This window comes from Castor canadensis, chromosome 14, assembly GCF_047511655.1.
Source record: "Castor canadensis chromosome 14, mCasCan1.hap1v2, whole genome shotgun sequence".
NCBI classification, from domain to species: Eukaryota; Metazoa; Chordata; class Mammalia; order Rodentia; family Castoridae; genus Castor; species Castor canadensis.
The window spans coordinates 21,926,616-21,948,215 of NC_133399.1; the positions used below are offsets into that span (position 1 = coordinate 21,926,616).

Here is a 21,600-nt window from a genome sequence, read left to right on the forward strand (position 1 = left end):
TGCACGTTGACAACCTGAGCAGCTGTGCCGGGACACCCCAGCTGGGAGCCATCCGTGGGGGTCAGACTTGAGGGTGAGGGTGGCAGCCAGGGTGCGACCTCAAGCCTTTGGACTGCTCACCGCCACCCAGCCATTTCCAATGGAGCATTCCTCAGTGATGGACATGTCCCCTTGGCTACTAGGATGTCGCTGGCGTGACTGCAGAACTGCATTTTAAAATTTTATCCCATTTCAATTAATTTAGATGCACACAGCTGCGTGGGCTGCCATCTTGGATGGCACAGGGCCAAAGTGACAACTGCAGTTGGCTGAGTGGTAGGTGAGGTTGGCCAAAAGCAATGAAGGAAGGCATCTTCTGGAAGCTTCTGCATCCCTTTTGAAAGCTTTTGGATAGAAAACTGCAGCTGGGTGGGCTGGAGGGCTGGAGGGCAGGGGAGGAGACGGGGTGGTGGGCTGCTTGCTGCTCAGTCATGACCTCCCTCTGCCAGCCCAAGATGCTGACTTTGTTCTCTGTCCCTTCCAGGATGACACAGAACCGTACTTCATTGGAATTTTTTGCTTCGAGGCTGGAATTAAGATCATAGCCCTTGGGTTTGCTTTTCACAAAGGGTCCTATTTGAGGAACGGCTGGAACGTGATGGATTTTGTAGTGGTGCTAACAGGGTAAGCGGGCGGTGCGCCCTTCTCTGTGTTTGTCTTGCTAAAGGAGGAGCAGGCTTTGGAAATGGCGGTGGTTGGTGTGGTCCAGGTGGGCTCAGGAAGGCTGCCTTCCTCCTGCCATCACCTCTGTATCTCTGCTAAGTCACAGAGTGGATACTTCTGTTATAATTCAAGTAATTGCTTGTAACCGTTGGCTGCTTTCAAAGTCGTTTTTGTGCATGCTTTCCGTGTAATTCTTACTACGACTCTGTGGGTTAGAAAATACCATGTCCCCATCTGATCCCTGAGGAAGCGGAACCACAGAGTCACTTGCCTCTGAGTGCCTAGCTGGTAAGCGACAGAGCTGGGATTTGAACCTGAAATTCTCTGATTCCAGAATGGAAGTTCTTTTTCTGGTCTTGGAGATGTTTTGCCTTTATTTCAAGGCGGTGAGTGTTTGTGGGGGATTTCTGGGGTTATGACATGGGGAAATCCAGTGCGAGCAAGGCGTTTTCAGATCTGCACACAGTGGGCCAGAGTTGGGAATTGAGTGTGTACGCCCTTCCTCTCAAGAGCCCTGTCGAAAGGATGCCAGGAGCTCTCACAAAAGATCCCAAGCGAGGAAACGAGGAAACGCGACTAGCGGCAGGCTTGTGTCTCCCGTGACTGACAGGTCTGTACCTTCTCCATATTGTGGGTCCTCGTCACCGCACACAGCTCCCGTTAAACCGTGGCAGAGAAACAAGGCGATGCTTGGGAAATTCTAAGTGGGTGGAGAGACCTGACTGGTATTGCCTCCATTCTTACTCCACTGGGTCTGCTTGACGGTGTGGCTCGGCAGTAGAGGCCTCATCCACGCTCGCTAGGGAGGCTCTCTACCACTCGAGCCCCCAATCCTTTAGTTACAATAGTTATTTTCCATATAGGGTCTTGTGCTTTTTGCCCAGGGCTGGCCTCGGACCACAGTTCTACTACCTAAGCTTCTCTAATAGTGGGGATTACAGGTGTGTGCCAAAATGCCCAACTTGTTGAGATGGGGTTCTCACTGATTTTTTTGCCCAAGCTGGCCTCCAACCATGATCCTCCTGATCTCCAATACCCAAGTAGCTGGATTTACAAGAGTGAGCCACAATGCCTGACTTGAAGACATTTTTTTTGTTGTTTCAGAAGAACATTGCTCCTAAGAGGAGGGGCTGTGACTGCTTGGATTGTGTCTGTACAGGTTTTCAGATGTGGTGGTTTGTCATGAAGATCCTGGGCCAGCTTTTGGGGTTTGGAAATTCATTGAAGGACTTCAGTTGGCTCTGAAGGACCCCAAAATCCTTTGATTTGGGATCTTGGCAGGTTCCTGGGGCATGTTATGACATTGTGCGCTTTTCTCTTATGCTGCTAGGAAACTCACCTATGAAACAGCCTAGTGAGCTCTCTTTACTGCTATTAAATATATATATATATATATATACACATAGGCAATAAAATTGGTGTGGCTCAAGTGGTAGAGCCCAGTACCACTCCCCCAAAATTAAATTTTTATAAACATATAATAAAATAATCAGACATTCACAGAGAAGTGGAGAACGTCTACTGCATGCAGGAACATTTGTTAAACGTCTGCTACATGCCAAGCCCCGTTCTAGGCTCAGAGTCACAGCAGGAAACAAAGCAGACGAAATCCCGGTGTCCCCACCCTGGTGGAGAGGGGACATTCCTCCCTCTGCCCCGTCGTCCAGGAGCTCTCTGTTGGCTGTGCCTGTCGTTTGCGTTTGTCCACTGACCACCTGAGCACCACGGCCCCCACAGACCACAGATGCTCAGCCCCTACTTTAACCTGGTGCAGCATAAAACGTAAGCAACCCTCCCATCTAAACCATCTCGAGACAGCACAGAATCCGAATTCAGTGGAAGCGCTGTGTAGATACGTGCTGTGTATCCATCAGGGAATAAAGACAGAGACAAACTCTCTGTGTTCACACTGCTGGCGTCAAGCAGGTTCTTTTCAATCGGCTGTTGCTTGAATCCGTGCATGAGGAACCCCTGGGTGTGAAGGGCTGCCTACATGTTACCAATATGGCTACCGTTTTGCAACCTTAATGTTTCTTTATAAATGTGTTCTTCTGCACCCCGCATAAGTCGTCTGACTCACAAGACTAGTTCTCTGTCTGTTTTCACTGCTGTATAGTAGTCCATGGTATGATTCTCCTACCATGTGTCTGTCTGTTTGGATGGTTTCTACTTTGGGCTGTTTTGAACCAAGCTGTTGCCTCTTTCTTGCGAGGGTTTTTTCTGTAAAGCACATGCCAGGAGAGGAACTGTTGAGCTGGGTGCTATATGCATCCTTTGCCTCGGTAGCTCCTGCCAAATTGCTCTGCAACGTGGTTGTGCCAATTTCTTCTCCCTGGGGGCTGACTTTCACTGGCAGAGTCTGGCTTGACCTTGCTGGCAGGCACTAGCCTTAAGAAAAACCCTGATTTTAGCCAAGCATGGTGGTGCACACCTGTAATCCCAGCATTCAGGAGGCTGAGGCAGGAGGATCATGGGTTTGAGGCCAGCCTGGGATACCTGGTGAGACCCTATCTCAAAAGAAAAAAAAAATACCCTGACTTTTTAAAAAATGGCATAATTCTTGAGAGATCTGAGGAAGCTCCTAGACTGTTTAGCACACAGTAAGTTTCAGTGACTGGTGACTAATTGATTTGAAGGGCAGTCGTCTGACAGGTCAGTTTGTATGACTCCCTGTTTGCAGGAGGGTGGTTGCATGAGTTGCTTTTTTGTTGCTGTGACAAATCCCTGAGAGGAGCAGTGTAAAGAAGGAAAGAGTTATTTTGGCTCACAGTTTCAGAGGTTACAATCCATGGTAGACTGGCTCCATTGTTTCTGGGCTGTGGTGAGCAGAGCGTCATGGTGGATGGACCTGGCAGGGCAGAACTACCGGTCATGGTGGCCAGGAAACAGAGAGAGCCGCAGGAAGGAGCGGAAACAGGCAACTTTCCAGGACAAGACCTCAGGGACCTTCCTCCATCCAGGCCCGCCACCGACTCCCCACCCCTACCAATGAGGCCATTGAATTAAAAATCCATCAGTGACTCGATCCATCGATGGGGTCACAGCTGTCACAGTGCAAGCGCTTGTCAATGGTTGGGTCCACCAGCCAGGGACCCCAATCCTTCAACAGCCTGCCTCAGGGGACACATCACACCCAAATCTAGCTTTTTGGCACTTAATGCAACCTGAGAGAAGAAATATTTCATAGGGGATGGAGTCCAAGAATGCGACACCATAGTTGAGGTTCAGGTGGAATTTGTGTGCAGACATGGTGTGTGGTGTGTGTTTGGGGTGTAGTTTTCAGGAGGTCCTGACCCTAAGAGCACAGGGGCTATTTTCCTAAATTCTTTCCCTTTTAAATTCCTTCTCTTTTTCCTTCTTCATGCCTCTATCCTCCCTCTCCTGTTTGTCTTGCTATTTCTGTTATGCTAAGCCATCCTTCCTCATTACCTGCTCGTTAGGTCCCCTTAAGTCAGTCACAGTCCAAATTCCATCACTGCCAATTCCACAGGGCTGTGTAGTTCCTGTGGGGTCGGAGCCGGGGATAGAAAGTGAGCCCTAAAAGATTGCTCCAGACCTGGCCTTCTGCTCAGTGTCATTGTTGGGGAACTCAGTGAACCCTGGATTCCGTGTTCTGGAGGGGGACAAACCTGACCCTGAGATAAGCGGTGACTTTAATGAGGATTTTCTCCTTAAGCTGTCATCTGCTCATGTTCCTAAGCAAACCACATTAAAACACCCTTCATTTTCTGTGGATTATGGCCTCCTTCTGTGTGAGGTTTGGCGAGAAGGATCATACCTGGGGATTTTTTTTGTTGGTTGCTTTTTGTAGCTCACTGCCTCAGAGATGCTGTCACTTTGGTTTTATCCCTCTCCCTCAGAGCGTGCTTCTGCTGTACCCGAAGCCACCATGGGTAAGTCAGACGGGTGTCAGAAGATGTAGGAAGCCAGACTCTATTTCTGAGACGAGAAAGCATGTGACTGTGATGCTCGAGCAGGTAGATGGACAGACAGACAGATGAGATGGACGGATAGATACATGACAAGACAGAGGTAGGTCGTAGGCAGATACAGAGTTTTATGTATGTCCATTTGGTTTTCTAAGACACCGAAGAATACAGTCGTGCATGCTAGGAAGAGACTGTAGGGATGAAGACAGTTGCCTTAGTCACCGGCACGCACAGGTGACCGTGCAGCTGGAAGGTGGTTACACTTGTGACCCTCAGAAAGTTCTGAAAGTTTCCCTAAGCTGTTCAAGGGGACAGGCCAGCCATGGACAGAGACAGGAAGTCCCGGAGTCCACAGCAGGTGCCTCCAATAGCAGATGGCATGGGACAGGGGAGCCCTGGGTCTTTGCCACCTCTGATGATTTGTCACTCTGAACAGAGGGCTCCTTTCTGGAAGGTTCTATGCACGGCTTTGGGCAGCTAGGTGACGATCCAAGCTATGGAACCAGCTGGGAGGGACAGTGGCTTTGGTGTCACAGCACCGTTGAACTTGGGGGCTGAAAGAAAGGACTCTGGCAGGTCTGACCCCTTTATTCCACTCACAAGGGAGGCAGAACACGGAGAGGCTAAGAGATTTTCCTAAGGTCACACTCCAGTGGTTAATCAGGGAATCTTCCACAATTGGAAGACATCTTGGTGTCATGGAGCTGACCCTCAGTTTGAGAGGTCTTGAGAGTGACATAAATGCTTAACGTCACCCTCTGCGTCCACCTGAGCCGGATTCTCTTCCTTCCTTCTGCTTCTCTCTCCCCCTTCCCGGAGAAATGGCAATGGCTCCTCAGAGGACAATCTCACCCCCCTCTTTTCATCGTATTCATGAGGAACAAGAGCCCAAAGTGATCGGAGGTCTTGACCACAATGACACACCACTCGTGCTCTGTGTCGGCTTTGATTGAACAAATGCACACAGTCCTAGGGGCCTCTCTTCCTTCCTTCCTTCACCTGTGTGCAGCTGCCCTGACTTGCCTGCATATGAAAACAGCGTTCTGAAACCAACAACAACAAAACGCAGTCAGCATTCTGATCCCCGGGGAGGCAGAACGGCTCCTCGGGAGACAGGCTACGTTTTATTTTCACGTCTCTCTGCAGCCATTTCTCCCCCCACTAGTGGATCCGCCACCCTTGGTACAGAGGGTTCCCCGCTGTGGCATAAATGCTTTCTATCGTTCTCCACGCAAGCGATGATGTTGGGGAAGCATCGATCTTTTTATTGCTCAGGGCATTTGGTTGTCATGAAATTTGCTGAACCACCTTGGTTCCTAGCAGCAGGAGCTAGCTTCTCCCAACTGCTAAGGGCAGGAATACGGACAGCAAAAACAGTGACCTCAGCTGCCCCTGGCTGCTGTTCTCATCATTTATTGAGCACTTACTGTGTGCCAGACACTACAGTAACTGTTTCCTGGGCGTTATCGTATTTCAACCTTCACAAGTCTTTTGGCAGCTGAATCGGAGGCTCAAAGACACTGGATTATTGATAAAGGGGTCCCCTAGCTAAAAAGGGGTTCATGAGGATCTCAACAAATCTCCTGGGAAACTACCCTCAATTAGCATAGACCTGGACTCAAGTTAGGTCCAGATTGGGAGCTGTAACCAGCTCTCTAACCTTAGGAACATTTTACTTGCAATAAACGACAGAGTGCAGAACTCACAGGTGTGAGGCTGGCCGCAGTGGCTCACGCCTGTCATCCCAGCTACTCGGGAAGCAGCCCAGGTAAAAAGTTGGTGAGACCCCCATCTGAACAATAAAACCTGGTGTGGTGGTGGTACACGGCTGTCATCCCAGCTGTCCAGGAGGCGTAGGTAGAAGGATCAAAGTGGACTCTGGGCAAAAGCATGAGACACTAATCTCATAAATAACTAAAGCAAAAAGGGCTGGCAGAGTGGCTCAAGTAGCAAAGCGCCTGCCTAGCAAGTGTGAGGCCGTGAGTTCAAACCCCAGTGCAATAAATGAATAAATAAGCGAACAAACTTACAGTCTCTTCTATCCATGTGTGTATGTTCTGGTGACTTGTTAAAAATGGTTAAGTACCCCATTTTTTGATGGTACTGGGCGGAGGAGGGGGAAAGGAGCGGAGGGGGAGAGAGAGAGAATCAGGGCTTTGCACTTGCTAGGCAGGCGCTCTGCCACTTAAGCCAACCCCCAGTCCTTTTTGCTCTGATTACTTTTAAGATAGGATCTCACTTTATGCCCAGACTTGCTTGGACCACGATCCTCCTATTTGTGCTTTCCTGCATAGCTGGGATGACAGACACATGCCACTGCTCCCCAGGCTGGCCTTGAACCATGATCCTCCTGATCTCAGCCTCCTGAGTAGCTGGGATTACAGGCGTGAGCCACCAGCACCTGGCTTATTATCCCAGTTTACAGATGAAGAAACTAAGGTCAGGAGGTTAAATAACTTGCCCAGAGTCACCCAGCGCTTATGCAGGATTTGAAGTCAGGCAGCCTGGATCTAGAATCTATTCACTGGGTTCTTCATGGTTTCCCCAAAGTCAGGTTTGCCAGGAAAACCGACTTGAGAATGTGAGCAGAACTCTCCGGGGTTCTGCTGTGGCAAGGAAAAAATGGATGAAAGAGATTACCAGAAATGAGGGAGGGCTTGGGCTGTGTGGCTCATGTCCATCCTGAAAGGGAAAGGGAAAGAGGAGAAGGGGGAGAGAAGGGAAGGGAGAGAAGGGGAGGGAGAGAGAGACAGAATCAGAAAAAGAGACAGCGACAGAGAGGGGAAGAGAGAGGAAGACAGAAAGACAGAGACACACAAAGATATAGAGAAAGAAAGAGAGATTGAGAAAGAAACACACACAGAGAGCAAGAGAGAGGTGCAGAGAGAGACACCCAGAAATTGAGAGAGACAAACAGCAAGAGAGAAAGGGAGGAACACAGAGATAGAGACAGGGATACAGACAAAAAGATTGTGACACAGAGATACAGAGAAAGAGAGAGACAGAGTGAAAGAAAAAGAAAGAGGGAGAAGAGAGAGAGAGAGAGAGAGAGATTACCAGAAACAGGAGGTTGTCACAACCCAGTGGTCCAGTGGTTAAGACCTGGGCTGAGCTCTTGGGAAGTGATGACCTTGACTGTGGAGTTGGTCTCACTCTGAGCTTGAGTTTCCCATCTGGAAAAGGGAACACCGTCCTTTCCTCCTTCTAGAGCTGTGGCAGGGGTCAGAGCACACAGCGCTGTGAACTGAACCCCCGGGGCCTTTCTAAGTGCTTCACGAGTGACAGTTGGGGAAAGGAAGGGGGAAAATTGAAAAATTCTTTGGAGAGTGCTTGAGAGATGTTGAAACTTCCCCGCGTCTTACTCAGACACCCTGGTGGGGGCGAGCAGTTCCCCTGCAGGCGACCCTCTGGGTGTCTCCAAGGGTCCCGTCTCGCTGCATCAAAGTTGGGGAGTCTCCTCCAGGACTGCAGGGTTCGCCCAACCAGTGTCCTTCATCCAGTGAAGCTGGGAGTCGGGGTACAAATACTCAGGTGTCGCCATTGCTCAGTGAGAAAACTCAGCCAAGTTACAAAGCCATGGTGGTGTCAGCAAGGTGTCAGCCCAAACCCTTCCGTCAGTCCACCCTTTGCAATCTTCCTTCCTAGTTCCTCACTTGCAATTCCTTGGTCACCTCTCAGCTCAGCCACCTGCAGTTAGGTCCTTGACTTGGGGTCTCTGAGGATCCCAAGCAGAAGCTGGAAGCCTGTTGAGTTGTGGTTTCAGCACTGCACAGAACCAGCACCGCTGCCATTAACCTTTCCTCCGAGTGGAGTGGGGAGGGACCAAGTGAAGGACAGGTGGCCAGGTGACTGATCTGTACTGAGCTTTCTTGGCCATTTTCCCTGTGGGGCTGGAGAAGACCTCCCTGTCTGTGTCCACCAGTTCAGGGGCTCGTCCAGGTCTGGTCTTCTTGCTGGAGACACTTTCACAGGACCTGGAGATGCTGTGTGGGGACACACGGTGTAGAAGGTGGACGACCTGCCCTCTCTCTGGGAAGCGCCTGGTCCTGACCTGGACACAAGATGTCCTCATCTTTAGTGGGGCTGTGTGGTAGAGAGGCAAAGCTGACATTTGGGGCAGAGGGGTCTAGGAAAATGAGAGCAACCTCCTCCTCGTCCATCACCACCTTCTTCATCTCCTTCTCCCTCTCCCTCTCCCCTTCCCCTCCTCCATCTCCCACTCTCTTCTCCATCTTCCTCTCCTCCATGTCCTCCTCCTCCCTTCCCCTCCCCATCCTCCTCCCTCTTCTCCTCCTCCTCCCTCCTCCTCCTCCATCTTCTCCTCCCTCCCTCCATCTTTAACCTCCCACCTCCACTGCCACCACCTATCTGGATCCTCCTTCTGCCCCCACCCGGTCCCTGCTTCTGCCCTCCTCCCCCTGCAGCCTTGTATCCACACCAGCAAGCACAGAAGTTAGATCCAGTCACTTTCTTGCCTTGTTCAGTGCAGAGGCAGTGTCCTCACTGTGGCCCCCAGGGACGTGCCCAAGCTCATCTGCCCAGTCACCCGCCATGCTCGTCACTAGCAGGCTACTTACTGTCCCTTCAACAATTCAGGCAAGTTTCTACCCCAGGACCTTTGTTCTTGCAGTTCTGTCTGCCTGGGACTCTGCTCCAAACCAGCTGATTGATCCAATCCCTCATCTTCAGATGCTTCCTGTCCTCTTTATTTTAGTTCATCCCTGAGCACTTCATAAACTGGGCATGGTGGCACACATCTGTAATCCCAGCACTTGGGAAGCTGAGGCAGGTGGACTATGAGTCCCAGGACAGCCTGGGCTGCATAGGAAAATGAAAAGATACTTGAAAATAATCATCAAATTGCCCGATTGCTTTGTAGCCTGGCTGTTTCTTTTGCAGTGCGTTTTAGGCAAGCGTAAGTCCAGGTTCGTGGATGTGTTTCAAGCATGGTGCTTGAAACCTTGGCTTTGGAGGTAGAAGAGACTCCCACCCCAGCACTCCCGTCTCCCTGCTGTGTGACCTTGGGCCAGGTACTGTCCTTCTGTGAGTGTTGGCTTCCTCTGGAAGTTACCACAGTCCGCACCTGGTAGAGTTACTTTTAGAGGTTCGTGAGTTCACGTCTAGATGTTAGGTTGGGTTTGTGGAAGGAAGAGGAAGGGAGATGGTGTTTGGACTCTTTACTTTCTCACCTGTACAATGGGAGTCCCAAATGCGCCTGCCGTGAGAGGTAGCAGTCATAAGACAAGACACACAGGACTCTTAGAACGGGAGCTGGCACGGAGTGGGAGCTGAGTGGTATTAACTATTGTGAGGCTGATAACCGTAATTAAAATCGTGATAATAGTTATTACTCCCGGCCCCGTTCCACAGACCAGTGAGTGAAATACAGGCGTCTGCTGTTCTTGGTTGGGTACCCACTATCCCAACCTCCCCTTCAATTTGGGGGATCCTCCCTGCCACTTTATTTGTTTTTGCATTTGGGGATGGGGTCCCGCCCTGCTGCCCAGGCTGGCACTGAGGTTCCAGGCTCCAGGAATCCTCCTGCCTCAGCCTATAGTCGCTCAATCCTTTTTCCCCCCAAGACAGCCAGTCCTCTTCTTCTCAACCAAGCATCCTAACTGAAGGCTGGGGTGTAGCTCAGGTAGAGCGCTTGCCTAGCATGCAAGAGGCTCAGAGCCAGGTGCAGTGGCTCACGCCTGTAATCCCAGCTCCTTGGGAGGCTGAGATTAAGAGGATCAAGGTTCGAGGCCAGCCCAAGTAACTAGTTTACGAGATCCTATCTCCAAAATAACCAGAGCAAAAAAAAAGGATGGGGGGCGTGGCTCAAGGGATAGAGCACCTGCTTTGCAAGTGCAACGCCCTGAGTTCAACTCCACCAAAAACAAAAAGAATTTCCTTCCCAGCAGGTTGAGTCACATCCCATGGGCCACACTGAGCTGTCCATCTGCGCCACATGGGCTGCTCCCGCCTTCTGGCCATTGTATTGGAGCCCAGGCTGTGCCCAGTGGGAACATGTCTGGGTCATTGTTCTTCCCTTTAAAAAGAAAAATCAAGATTTCACCCCCGGGACCCTCGGGGGTCCCACTGGCTGGCACCTTTGAAAGGAGAAACAGAGGTCAGGGGCTGAATGGGGCAGACAGAGTTCATGTCGTTCCTCCCTCCTTTTAAAGAGTGTATTAGCATATATTAATTATCCAAAGTAATGGGTGTCATAAAGACATTTATATGTGATGTGCACCCCTTGTACTTTTCCCTTTCCAAATCCCCTGAGAGTACCCTTTTACTTTTGTGTCGTTTTTTAACTCCTGAATTCCACATAGGAGGAAGAAAAATATGTGGTGTTTGGCTTCTGAGTTTGCCTCACTTTGCTTCACATCACGATCTCCAGTTTCATCCACTTTTTCCCCCGCAGATGACGCGAGTTCGTTCTTCTTCCTGGCTGAGTAATACTCCATTCCAGTTCGACTATTGTGAGCAGAGCTGCAGGAAGCATGGGTGTGCAGATGTTTCTCTTGTACATGGAGTCACACTTCTTCCATGTGTCCGGGAGCGGTGTGGCAGGGTCAGACGGTACTTCTGTTTTTAGTTTTCTGTAGCAGGCTTTTTTCCCCACCGTGCATCCTCGCCGGCATCTGTTGCTTTCTTTGTTGATGATGACTGGAGCCATCGGGTCAGAACTGAAACCTTATGTCATTTGATTTGCATTTCCCTTAGGGCTGAGGATGCTGGACGTGTGGTTGTGTATTTTTTGGCCACTTGGGCTTCATCGGACGTGTCCATGGGGTTCGTTCACCCTGTGTTCTTTCAATTCCTGGGAGGAAGATGTGGAAAACCTCCCCTCCTCCCCCAGCACCCCCCTGTCACCCTGCAGTGTCTCAAAAGCCTGTGTCTTCAGAATCGGTGGCTGTGGCATGGGCCGTGTGGCATCTGACACACAGTGTCACCAGAGAAACCAGGACAGGAGCTCTGGGGACAGACAGGGAGACGGAGCTAACTCTGCTGGCTGGAGAGACTGCGAGAAGAGAGAGGCTATGGCGGGGGCCGGATGGCTGGGGGAGGGGGAGGCCAGCTGAAAGGATGGCGTCCAAGGGACAGGGTGAGTGCTCTTAGAAGAAGGGGGACAGGAGGACAAAGCTGGTCCTGTGGGGCTGGCACCAGTGTTAGGGGGGTGCAGGGAAAGGGGAAGGAGGGTGAACATGGTGGAATATTATGCACTCGTGTATGAAAATGGAGAAATGGGACCCGTTGAGACTCCTCCAGGAATGGAGGGAGGGGATAAAGGAGAATGGTGGAGTGGTGATCTCACCGATGATATATTGCAAGAACTTTTGTAAATGTCACAGTACAATAATGACACGATGCCGGTCACTCAGGCTGCCATATTTGACGGCGTGGTCGGTCATGCAGGGCTGCCACCCGTGACGGCTAGCGAGACTCTGGCTCAGGCGTGCCTCAGTTTACCCATTTGCCTCTCACTGGTTTACGGATTTCCGCTCACCGCACCCATGACGTTTTGATTTCCAGCTGTTCAGTCTTGCTTCACCTTTTGCAGTAATTTTGTGTCCCGTCATGGCATTTCTCAGCTGTGGCATCACTGATATTTTGAGCTAAATAATCCTTGGCTGTGAGGGGCTGTCCTGGGCATTATAGGATTTTTAGTAGCATTTCCGGCTGGCACCTATCAAGTAGTGGTACCATCCCGTTCCCCTTTGTGAGGTCCCAAAATGGCTCCAGACATTCGTTACCCCCCAGGTGACAATTGTTCTATTAATATTTCCAGTCTTGCATTACATCATTTAAACATTCCATACAGAGCTGAGCAGAGTGGCGCATGCCTGTAATCCCAGCCCTCAGGAGGCTAAGGCAGGAAGGTCATGAGTTCAAGACCAGCCTGGGCTACACAGCGAGACCCAGCAAGGCCTGGGGGCTTGACTCAAGTGGTAGAGCACATGCCCAGCAAGCACAAGACCCCAAGTTCAAACCCCAGTTCCACCAAAAGAAATAATATGTGAAGGATTGTTTTATAATCAGCATTGATAACCTAAATACCTAGTCATTTCTGCCATCTTCTTTCCTCCGGTTGCATCCTTGGGGTACCTGTGAGTGTCTTACTATTCTCGGTTGTGCAATGCTCATTTTGCTCAGGATGATATTAGAGTGAATTCTTTGAGATCTCAGAGGATGGCAAAAGACTCTTATTTATGTTTTCCCAGGCGACTGGGGCTTTCTTCCTCCAGGGCCACTGTAAAAGCTTGGGCCAGCCAAGCTTTGAGGATTTAGGTCTGCAAAGATGAACGTGTGGCAATAATGTCTCAAAGCTTTTGTTTTTCTTCTTCTCTTCTGAGTACCAAAGGTGCTGTCTTCAAAATTTCTGGAGGTGGGAAGATAGGGCTAAATTAACTCCCGCTGTCCTTTATTTATTTTTTGGTGGGACTGGGGTTTGAACTCAGGGCTTTGCACTTGCAAAGCAGGTCCTCTACCATGTGAGTCACTCCTCCAGCTCACTTTGTTCTGTTTATTTTGGAGATGGGTCTCTTGAAGTATTTGCCCAGGCTGGCCTCGAACCACGATCCTCCTGATCTCGGCTTCCCAAGTAGCTGGGATTGCAGGTGTGAGCCACCATATCCAGCAGCTCCAGGTTCTTTACAGGTGTCATCTTAATTTTTCAGACTTCCTTTTTTGCTTCTCTGTCATGGGTGAGCCCTGGTCTTTGCCTCCTACCCTCCTTCCCCCAGGATGCTGGTAAAATGAAAATAGCAGATTTCTGAGTTAGGCAGATGCTCTCAAGGCCAAAGTGATTTGACTGTTCCAATTGCCTCCTTATTTATTTGGGGCAGATAAGTAGCTATTAAATTGCCAGGCTTTTAGTATTTCCCCCAAGATGGCTTGCAGATTTGCTGCACGGATTGTCGTTGTTCTTAGCAAGAGGCTCTGTCTGGTCACTGGCCTGAGACAAGATGTGCTGTGTGACTGAGAAAAATCATGCCTGTGCTGCAGAAGTGAGGATGGAGGGAAGGGAAGGGAGATGGCAGATTGGTTTGGGGGCTCGCTGGAGGGGAGGGACAGGGGCCGTGGGGTGGCGATGACAGGGCACTCTGGCTACCAGAAACACTGCCTTCATCCAGGAGGACTTCCGAAAAGCAAATTCTCTCTGGGACTCAATCAGGGGCCAGGCAACATTGGTGGCTCCATTTTGCCTCGTTCTCTTTGAGATACTCAGGTCCCCCTGCCACCATCCCCCAGCTGTTCCTGTCAGCTTGAAGTCTGATTTCTGTGCCATGCCTCGTCCCCATTCCTGGCCAGAAGTTAAAGGAGGAATCCAACAGCCCTGTGTCACCTGTGGTGCCACCGAAGTGAACCCCGTGCTGCGTGTCATCTGTGATCCTCCTCTGGACTCTGAGTTAGTTGGGACAGAGGCCAGTTCAGCTCTGGATTGTTCGGGATTACCAGCGAGAGAAGAGAGGCGCAAGTAGCTCAGGACTGTCACTGGCAGGGAGAAAATTTAAGGTTATAAGATGAGTCAGGGGTCTTCCAAGACCACCCCCAAAACTATGGGATGCGGGAGGCCCTTTAGAAAGTTCAATGTGGACTGGAGGTGTGGCTCAAGCTGTAGAGCACCTGCTTTGCAAGCCCTGAGTTCAAATCCCAGTACCGTCGCTAAGGTGGAGAGAGAACACGGGTGAGGTGGGCCCAGCAACTGGGTCGCTTTGGAAGGACTTCCAGGAGCTGGACATTGGCCAGTCCAGTTTTTGGAAATTGCAGTTAGGTCTGAACAGAACTTGCCAAGTTTTGATCTTTTGCAGTCTTTGAGACCAGCTGACCTCAGCCCACCTCACCTGTGTTCACTCTCCCCTCTAGCTACATTGAACTTGGGTTTTTTAAGACAGGGTCTCACTCCGTAGCCCAGGCTGGCCCGGATCCTCCTCCCTCACCCTCCCGAGTGCTGGGATTACAGGCATGTGCCACTGCACCTGGCTGAAGTTTTTAAAGATACTGTAGTACCTACCCCATGTCTTCTTCCACTGGACACATTCGTAACCATCCCAATCTACTCCATCCTGAATTCAGTCAGATAACAAAAACTACCAGTCGTCTCATTGCCCCGTGTATTCACTTCCCATGGCTGCCCTGGCAGAGAACCATAACCGAGAAGCTTCAAGCAACGGAGGTTTATTCTCTCTGTGTTTGAGAAGGCACGGGACCAAACTCAGGCTGTTTTCAGGCCCATGTTCCCTGCAGAGAACCCAGGGGAGCTCCTTCCTGCTGCTTCTGATTCTGGCATTCCTTGGCTTGTGGCCCCATCGCCATCTCTGCCTCTCTGGTCACGTGACCCTTCCCTTTTCCCTCTGCTGCTCTCTCATAAGGACACTGTGACTGCGTCTGAGGAACAAGCTCCTCCCCTCAAATTCTTTCTTTTTATCATTAATTAATGTATTTATTTTTGTGGTCCTGGAGATTGAGTCCTGCTCCCAGTCCTTTTTTAAGAAGGTTATTACTATTTTGTTTTTGAGACAGGATATGTAACCTAGGCTGGCCTTGAATTTGAAATCTTTTCTGCCTCAAATTCTGAGTGCTTGGATTACAGGCATGTACTACCACACCCAGTTTCAGATTCTTAACTTACCTCTGCAAAGACGCTTTCTCCAAATAATCTGACAGTCACAGGTTCCCATTTTGGGGGCCACCATTACAGCCAGAATACACTTTGGAATTCACTTTCTGATATCTGGGGTCCCCTTTTTTCCCAGGACATGCTGTGTGGTTTAAGAAATTTAATATCATGCAGGCTTAGTTCCACTTACAGTCACTATTCAAAGGAATAGTTTTTTTTTTTTTTTTGGTAAATTAACAAATTTCATTCTCTCTGTGGGCAAAATGACAGAGAAACCAAGGCACAGAGGGGGTAAGTAACTCACCCAAGAACACACAGTAACAGAGCCAAGACTTCAGCCCACATGGACCAACTCAAGATGTCTGTTCTCAGCACCTCACAAGTGTGATCACAAATATTTTTTGAGCTTCCGCTCTGCTGAATGCCAGGCACCAAATAAAAATGGGACCAGGAAGCCTGGCACTTTGGTGCCCAGCTGCTCAGGAGGCTCAGGCAAGAGGATCGCTTAAACTCCAAAGTCCAGACACCATCTCAAAAATAAAAAGAGAGAGGTGGAAGATACTGTGTCTGTTAAGTCTCCTTGCTGGAAGTATTCGAGAAGCCCAAGCTAGTGGCCCCCCAGAAAGCGGGAGACCCCGTTGTCCTATGGATGGAGCATTCAGCATGGGCTCCGGGCGGACTGTGCTATTTGGGGAGCACCCCCCACCAGCCTCAGCCCTTGGCGGCTCTCTTTTGCTGTCACCACAGCTGCTGGGTTCTCAGAAACCCAGGCGTGACAGCCTTCCATCCCTGTCTCTGCCAGCAGAATGGAAAGACCCTGGGGCACTGAGTGTGTGTGGCCCTGCAGGGCTGCAAGGTAGCAAGTGTCACCAGGTAGTCGGCTGGCTGCCCGCCAGGGCCCCCCGAGTTTTTGGCAGTTGCTTTCTGACCTGGACAAGTGACTGTCATCTCTTGGAATGTCGGGCTGGCTCCTAGGGGATGGGTGACAATCCCTGTTGAAAGACTGTGAGCTTAGAGGGGACCATCCAAGCCACCTTGTGTAGGTTCTTGGTACTGCACTGTGGAATTTGGTCAGCACATTCTAGTTAGTTTTAATCGTGGTAAAGTATACATGACATAAAATTTACCATTTTGGTCATTTCTGTTTTGGATTGTGGTGGTGCTAGGCAGGTGCTCACCACTGAGCCAGCCGGGATTATCAGGACTCAAATGAAATCTGGTCCTCTTCTTTTCCTTTTTCCTTCCTTCCTTCCTTTCTCTGTCTTTCTTTCTTTTTTGCAGTACTTGAATTTGAACTTAGGGTCTTATGCTTGCTAGATTGCCTCTCTGCCACTTGAGCCAAACCCTAACCCAGCATCTATGCTAATTCTAATTTTAGTGTTTTTTTTTTTTTTTTTTAGGAACTGACATACTAAAATTTGAATTAGTTAAAATTAAGTTAGGACTGGGAGTGGAACTCGGTGGTAAAGCACTTGTGCAGCATGCATGAGGCCTTGGGGTCCATGCAAAAAAGTAGAAAAGAGTTGTAATTAAGTCCATTCTTGCCTGGGTGCTGGTGGCTCACACCTGTGATCCTAGCTACTCAGGAGGCATGGAGGCAGGGAGATGGAGGTTTGAAGCCAGCCCAGGCAGATAGTTCTTGAGACTCCATCTTGACAATACAAAACAGGCCTGGTGAAGTGGCTCAAGGGGTAGAGCACCTGCCTAGGAAGTGAGAGGCCCTGAGTTCAAACCCCAGTGCCACAAAAGAAAAAAACAAAAAAGAGCTCCATTTTTTTACTCCCAAGTGTTTCACAGCCTAGCCGAATGTGGCTGGTCACTACAGGAAGGCAGCAGAGAAGGGGACATTTTTAGCACTGTGGGAAGGTCCATCCATCAGAGAGCCTGGCACCTTGCAGAAGAAAGGCAGGACTGTGCTGGGGACGGATTTGTCTTCACCCCCCGCCATCTATCGTCTCTTGTTTCCTGGGTGACCTTGGAGGGCTCCCTCAGCCCCTCTGGAACTTTCCCTCTTTGGTAAAGGCAGGAAGTGGTCCTCTGGGAATTGCCGGACCCTATTTCTAACTGTTGTGGCCCACCCGGGTCTGAGCACCGGGGAGGAGAAACTTGTCTAGCTCTGATGTCCAGGGGTCTCCCAAGTCTCCACTAGGTGATGCAGGTGGACGTGTTGGGGGTTCAGAGGGAGGAGAGATGAGGTTCAAGGGTTGTCCCCTACACACTCTGCCCCATCTGAGTCACCTATGCCCCCGCCATGCCACACCTCCCTGTCTCAGGAAGACAGAACCTTACCTTGTCCTGCCTGGTGTCCATTGCTATAACAGGAAAACCATGGACTGGGTGACTACAATGAATAAAAAGTTCTTTCTCACACTGGGAAGGTCCAAGGTCAAGTTGCCAATAGGTTCAGTGTCTGGGTGATTCCAAGATGGTGCCTTGTGCTGTCCTCCACAGGATAAATGCAGAGAAGGGCAAACTTCTATCATGTCTTTTTTTTTTTTTTTTGGTGGGACTGGGGTTTGAACTCAGGGTTTCACTCTTGCAAAGCAGGTGCTCTACCCCTTGAGCCACACCTCCAGTCCATTGTGCTCTGGTTATTTTGGAGATGGGGTCTCATGAACTGTTTGCCTGGACTGGCCTCCAACCTCGATCCTCCCCATCTCAGCCTCCCAAATAGAGGGATTACAGGCGTGAGCTCTTGCACCTGGCTTGGCAAGGCATTTTATAAAGGCTTCTATTCACCTCTCCAAAGGCTGTACCCCTTAATACCGCCACAGTGGGGAGTAAGTTTCGAGACATGACTTTTGGGGAACATTCAGACCAAAGCATCCACCCCCCAAATCCTGCCTTCATTCCTCCTTCCCTTGCTGTCTCCTGTCTCAACTCTCGTAAGCTTCCAAGAACGTGACCGGCCTCCTATCTCCTCCTCACCCCACCAGCCTCTTATCCCACATTTCCCAGAGTGCTTTGGGCCAAGCACCCCCAGTGAGTAGCCATTTGTCCCAGGTGAGAACTTTTTTGTGCTGGCTGGGGACAGAAGTTAGGGCAAGGGCTCCACCCCCAAGCCACACTCACCCCAGAGCTCCATTCTTGACTACTCTCGGTCTCTTCTCAGCCCAGTGACACTTCTTGGCTTGTGTTTCCTCTTTGCTAATAAATCCTTCCCAGTCCCCCTTCATAGGGTCAGGGTGTCTTCTGTCCACCTAGGGTACAGCCTTGGAGTGCCACTCATGATTTGCAGGCCCTCTCTAGTGACAGTCTCGAGGTTTTAAACACATACAGACTGACTATTGTGTCACTGGACCCTCCCTCACCTCGGCTCCACCTGTTCTTTTTGGTCACCTCCCACTGTTCCTGGGTTCTGTGTTGGAACTCTGGGCGTGGACCTTCCCCACGCGCCTCCAAACCTTTGCTGAGGCTGGACGGCCCACCTTCTTGATTTTTTTAATTTAAGAGACATTTCTACTTGTCTGACATGCAAAAGGTGCTGGGTTCCATCTTCAACATGGAGGGGGAGGAAGAGAGAGAGAGAGAGAGAGAGAGAGAGAGAGAGAGCTCAGCCAAGCGTGGTGACACACACCTGTATTTTCATTGTGTCCTCAAAGTAAGTGGTGTCTACTGGAACAGAAGTGAGAAACCACCCTCTAAATCCATCCTGCTAGGTTCAGACCCCAGCTCAACCACTCGGTAGCTCAGTACATGAGTCAGGTGTCACTGGTTTCTGCTCCACACAGTCACCAGGGCCCCAGGTTCTGTCCATCTCTGGTTCTTCCTTCCCCTTCAGTGTGGAGTCATCCATTGCATCCTCTATTTGGAAGCAGATGCCGGGTGAGGAAATGCATGGATGGAAAGACCTCCAGGAAGCTTGAAGGCCTCATGTCTGGAAGTAGTTAATTTTGCTCCCTGCTGAATCCCATTGGCCGTATTGCATGTGACTCTGTCCGGATGCAAAAGTTGCTGGGAAATATAACCCAGCAGTGTCCAGGCAGATAAGAACATGGAAAATGAAGAACAACTGGTCAACCTACACCATGACACCCCACACTAAAGGGTTCCATGGCTAAGTAGCCAAGCACAGGCTGGACCACGGTGCTACACACCCCAATCTGCTCCCCTTCCTCTCATACACACACTCATCAAATCTGATGGAGACAGTCATCCATTCTTCTCCACCTTCCACCTTTCTTTATTAGTTCATAGTTTGTCATCTGTCACTCGGACCACTGTAGTCAGTCAGCATCCTTTAGGCCTCCTTCTTCTCTCTCTCTCTCTCTCTCTCACACACACACACACACACACATTCTTTGAGACAGGGTCTCACCATCTAGCCCAGGCTGACCTGGAACTCTCAATCCTCCTGCCTCAGTCTCTGGAGTGCTGGGATTACAGGTGTGCACCACCACATTCAGCCCAACCAAACAGTTTTCATTATATGAATACTCAAGTTGAATTGCTTAACTTCCCACTTCAAAAATGCCTACGAAAGGGGTCTTTTCTAGATTTATTTTAGGATGACTTTAGACTTTGGACCAAACTTTAGAAAGTTTGGCAAAGATGGGACGTGAGATGTCCTTTATATTACCACATCATTGTTCAAACGAAGAATTGCACATTAGTACATTACTACTAACTAAACTTCCAAAATGCTACTGGAACTCTAATATGCAAAGCAATGAAAAGGGAGCTTTGAAATAGAAAAGAACTTTCCAGAAAGTTCCACCTGCTCAGTCCACATCTTACTCCTCCTTGGCCATGACATGGTCCCTGACGCTCATCAGAGGAAGCCAGTTTGAACTCACTAATGCTTAGGACCAAAGACAAACACTTTGTCGTGGCCACATTGCCCCTTTTCCAACTCGCTAGGCTTTCTTCTCAGTGTTCTTCCTTCATTCAGTTATTCAACAAACATATTGCAAATCTGCTGTATGCTAGGCAGTTTTTTTCCAGCTGCTGAGGATACAACATGGATGAATTTTCAGAACTCATGAAGCCAGCAGTCTGGTAGAGAGGAAACAAATCATGGGTCATAAACTTAATGAGTTAAACATATAGCAATTAAATCATAATGAGTGCTGGAGAGAAAAATAAAGCCGACAAGGACCAGAGGTGTACAATTTTAAACAGGGTGATTAGGGAGGTCTCACTGAGAAAATAATAGGATTACTCTGTCTACATCTGTATCAAGGACAGATTGGACAGGGCTGAGGATGTAGTTCTGTGTGTGCCTAGTGTGTGCGAGGCTATGGGTTCCATCCCTAGCACCACATAAAAAAATCCACTATTTATGGCTGGGCGTGGTGGTGCATGCCTGTAATCCCAGAACTCAGGAGGCTGAGGCAGGAGGATCATGAGTGCAAGGCCAGCCTGGGCTACATAGTGAGACTCTGTCTCAGCAAGAGAGAGAGAGAGAGAGAGAGAGAGAGAGAGAGAGAGAGAGAGAGAGAGAGAGGTGGAATCAGGGAACCATGATGATGGCTTCAGTCCGAACTCTCTGTATCAGAGGATGTGGAGGAGTGGTTGGCTTAAGTGAAGAGATGACCGGATTTACAGACAAGTTGGGGGTGGCTTTAAGGAAAAGAGGAGTCAGGGAGGACTCCATGGTTTGGGGCTAGGAAGTTGGGAGGATGGTGGTGTGGTTTGGATATGAGGTATCCTCCAAGACTGGTGTGGAAGCTTGGTCCCCAGCTGGTGGCATTGTTGACAGTGCTGGGTCATGAGATCGCTGACCTCATCAATGGATTGACTCATTGGTGAGTTCATTGCTGAATGGGTTGTTGGGGGTGTGGCCCAGACGAAGAAAGGCCACTGGGGGCGTGCCTTTGTAGGATCTCTCTCTCTCTCTCTCTCTCTCTCTCTCTCTCTCTCTCTCTCTCTCTTCCACCATGCCCTTCCACCATGATGGTTCTGCCTCCACATGGCCTGGAAACAATGGAGTGAAGCAGCCATGGGCTCAACCCTCTGAACCCATTTAGTCAAAACACCCCCTCCTCCCTTGAGGTTGTTTTTTCCTCAGGCATTTGTCACAGCAATGGCACATGTGACTTCACGCAGATGGGCTTGCTGTCAGCTGAGACGGGGAGGGACAGATCAGGAGGGTGGCTTTGGACATGGGAAGCTGGAGCTGCTACTTGTGGGTCCAGGTGGGGTGTTGACACTGAGTAACGCATCTGAGGTTCATGGTTGATTGGAGAAGTCAACATGGACCTATCTGTCCATAGAAGTTATTTAAAGCTATGAAAATAGTTAAGGGAGGGGAAATTAAAAAAAAAAAAGCACCCAGGACCAGGCATAGGGCTGGCTCTCTGTCACTAAATAGACTTAGAAACTGAGAAGAAAAACCACAAAGGAAACAGGTGGAGC

At 49.8% G+C, this 21,600-nt stretch overlaps 1 protein-coding gene across 2 annotated transcripts in view; it reads left to right on the forward strand.

The window, feature by feature from the left end:
* The window catches only part of Cacna1a (calcium voltage-gated channel subunit alpha1 A), a 189,767-nt gene that overhangs the window by 39,689 nt on the left and 128,478 nt on the right, over nt 1–21,600 (forward strand). For both annotated transcript variants that reach the window (XM_074053975.1, XM_074053974.1), the window contains exon 3: nt 524–663. In XM_074053975.1, coding sequence (XP_073910076.1) covers nt 524–663 — 140 coding nt within the window. The remainder of the gene's footprint in view (nt 1–523; nt 664–21,600) is intronic.